Source organism: Prenolepis imparis, unplaced genomic scaffold (genome assembly GCF_030444845.1).
Source record: "Prenolepis imparis isolate NDT839.2.m4 unplaced genomic scaffold, iyPreImpa1.0 SCAF_1, whole genome shotgun sequence".
NCBI lineage: Eukaryota > Metazoa > Arthropoda > Insecta > Hymenoptera > Formicidae > Prenolepis > Prenolepis imparis.
In genome coordinates, this window is record NW_028141159.1 from 28,180,223 (window position 1) to 28,181,766 (window position 1,544).

The following is a 1,544-nucleotide window of genomic DNA, read 5'->3' on the forward strand; positions in this document are numbered from 1 at the left end:
TTGTCCGGATCCAATTTAGCAAGGGCCCACCGTTTGGGTAGGTCCCCCCCTTGGGCGCGGTTCAGCACCCCCCGGCGGGTGATGTCGACCCTCATCCGAATATATAAATGGTCAGAGAGGGTCTCTTCGTTCATCACCCGCCAGTCCCTAATCCTGTCCGCCGCAGCGGGAGATGCCCATGTCAAGTCAATGATAGACTCCCCCTGCGGCCGGACGAGGGTGCTTCTCGACCCCTGATTTACTATTTAGAGGCCGAGAACCGCTGCCCATTCTACTAAGACCCCGCCTTTTCGATCCGTACGCCGGGAAACCCAATGCCTAGACTTGGCATTAAAATCCCCGGCAACCACAATTGGTTCGGGGAGTCTCCTCTGGACGACGAGAGATATCTCGTCGAGGATATCCCCGAACGTGGCGAGGTCTATACTGGGGGGGATATAACACCCAATCACCCACAGACGGCCCCACTCGACGGCTACGAATTCTCGTCCCCTTCCGATGTTAGTGCACGGAGGGGAACCGATCTCCTGTCTCCAGGTGATCGCGACCGAGCCCGCATCGCAACTTGCCCAGCACGGGTTGTCCGGTGGTACGCGATACGGCTCGGCCGCGATCCCTATACCGCATCTCCACTGCGCCAGGGTATGTAGAAAAAGATCCTGGGCTCTGGCGCAGTGGTTCAAATTAGTTTGGAGGAGGCCTATGCGCGTCATAATATGCGCAGTTTAGGCCTCCTCCATAACCACCTCCACTAACTCATTCTGAGATGCAGGAGCGGCTGCTCCCGCCTCCTTAACCTGTTTCTTGGGGGCGCCCTTTCCCTTGCGGACTCGCTGGGGTTTGGGCGCCTCCATTATTTGTTCCTGGGAAGGCCCGGGGGAGGCTAAGCTATCCCCGGAGCCTCCTCCAGCTCCTCCCTTCTTCTCTTTTTGTGGGGCTTGGGAGGGCCCGGGGGAGGCTACGCCATCCCCGGAGCCCCCTTGGCTCCACCTTTCTTCTGCGTTTGGCTACTGCCCTTTTTTGTTGCAGTTTTTCCTCCCTTCTTCACCTTGCAGCTGTCGCCACCGGCTCGATGGTTCGCCGGTAGTCCGGCCTCTGTACAGAGGACGCAACGCGTCGCGTTGCGGCACTCTGTGGCCTTGTGGCCAGGGGAGCCGCAGTTATAGCAGCAGCCACTACGATCTATAGGGCTGCTGCACTGCTCCTTGACGTGCCCCCTTTCCAAGCAGCGGAAACACTGCAAGGGGCGCGTCTTCAATATCTCCACCCTGGCCACAATCCAACCCACCTTTATCTTGCCCACCGCGGCCACTTTAACTGCGCCTAAACCGCTACTGGGCATTGAGTTCAGAGGGTCCCATGGTCCCCCTGTTAAAGCGTATTTGACCCGCCTTAACCTCGGAGGCCTGGCACCCTCCAACTTCCGCGATTGCCGCCTTGACTTCTTCGACGGTGGCGTCATCGAGTCTGAGGACCCTGAGATCTCCCCTTTTACAGGGGCGGGTCACCTGGACTCCCTCCCTTCCTTCCAGGGCCTCCCTGAT

The 1,544-nt window shown here is 58.9% G+C and overlaps 1 protein-coding gene across 1 annotated transcript; it reads right to left on the reverse strand.

Annotated features, from left to right (window-relative positions):
• Positions 1–245: 245 nt before the first annotated feature.
• On the reverse strand, positions 246–713 carry LOC145939335 (uncharacterized). Its single transcript, XM_083043584.1, has one exon. It carries the CDS (start codon positions 711–713, stop codon positions 246–248), a length of 468 nt encoding a protein of 155 aa, XP_082899710.1.
• Between the last annotated feature and the right edge of the window lie 831 nt (positions 714–1,544).